The sequence below is a fragment of the Myotis davidii genome, unplaced genomic scaffold (assembly GCF_000327345.1).
Source record: "Myotis davidii unplaced genomic scaffold, ASM32734v1 scaffold462, whole genome shotgun sequence".
NCBI lineage: Eukaryota > Metazoa > Chordata > Mammalia > Chiroptera > Vespertilionidae > Myotis > Myotis davidii.
Window position 1 is genome coordinate 37876 of NW_006293237.1, and position 265 is coordinate 38140.

General features: G+C 61.1%; 1 protein-coding gene across 1 annotated transcript in view; it reads right to left on the reverse strand.

Annotated features, from left to right (window-relative positions):
- The window catches only part of FLNA (filamin A), a gene marked incomplete at its 5' end in the record, with an annotated part of 24462 nt that extends 24198 nt beyond the window's left edge, over nt 1-264 (reverse strand). Inside the window, one exon of the mRNA XM_006766947.1 lies at nt 3-264. Within this exon, the coding sequence (XP_006767010.1) occupies nt 3-264 (262 nt within the window). The remainder of the gene's footprint in view (nt 1-2) is intronic.
- Between the last annotated feature and the right edge of the window lies 1 nt (nt 265).

A 265-nucleotide genomic window follows, 5' to 3' on the forward strand; every position in this document is an offset into this window, starting at 1 on the left:
ACCGATGGACACGAGCTTGATGCTCTCGCGGTCCAGGAACTCGAGCGCCACCGACACGTTCTCGAGCTGCATCTGGCGGAAGGTGGGCCTCTGGTTGTGCTTGCGGTGCATCTTTTTCTGGCTGAGCACCTCGAGCAGCGCGATCAGCCGCAGCCCGTCACTCAGGTCCGTCTGCAGGTTGGCGATGCGCTTGCTCACGCATTTGAGGTGCTCATTGCACCAGCGCGTGAATGTGTTCTGCTGGATCTTCTTCCACGGCGCGTCC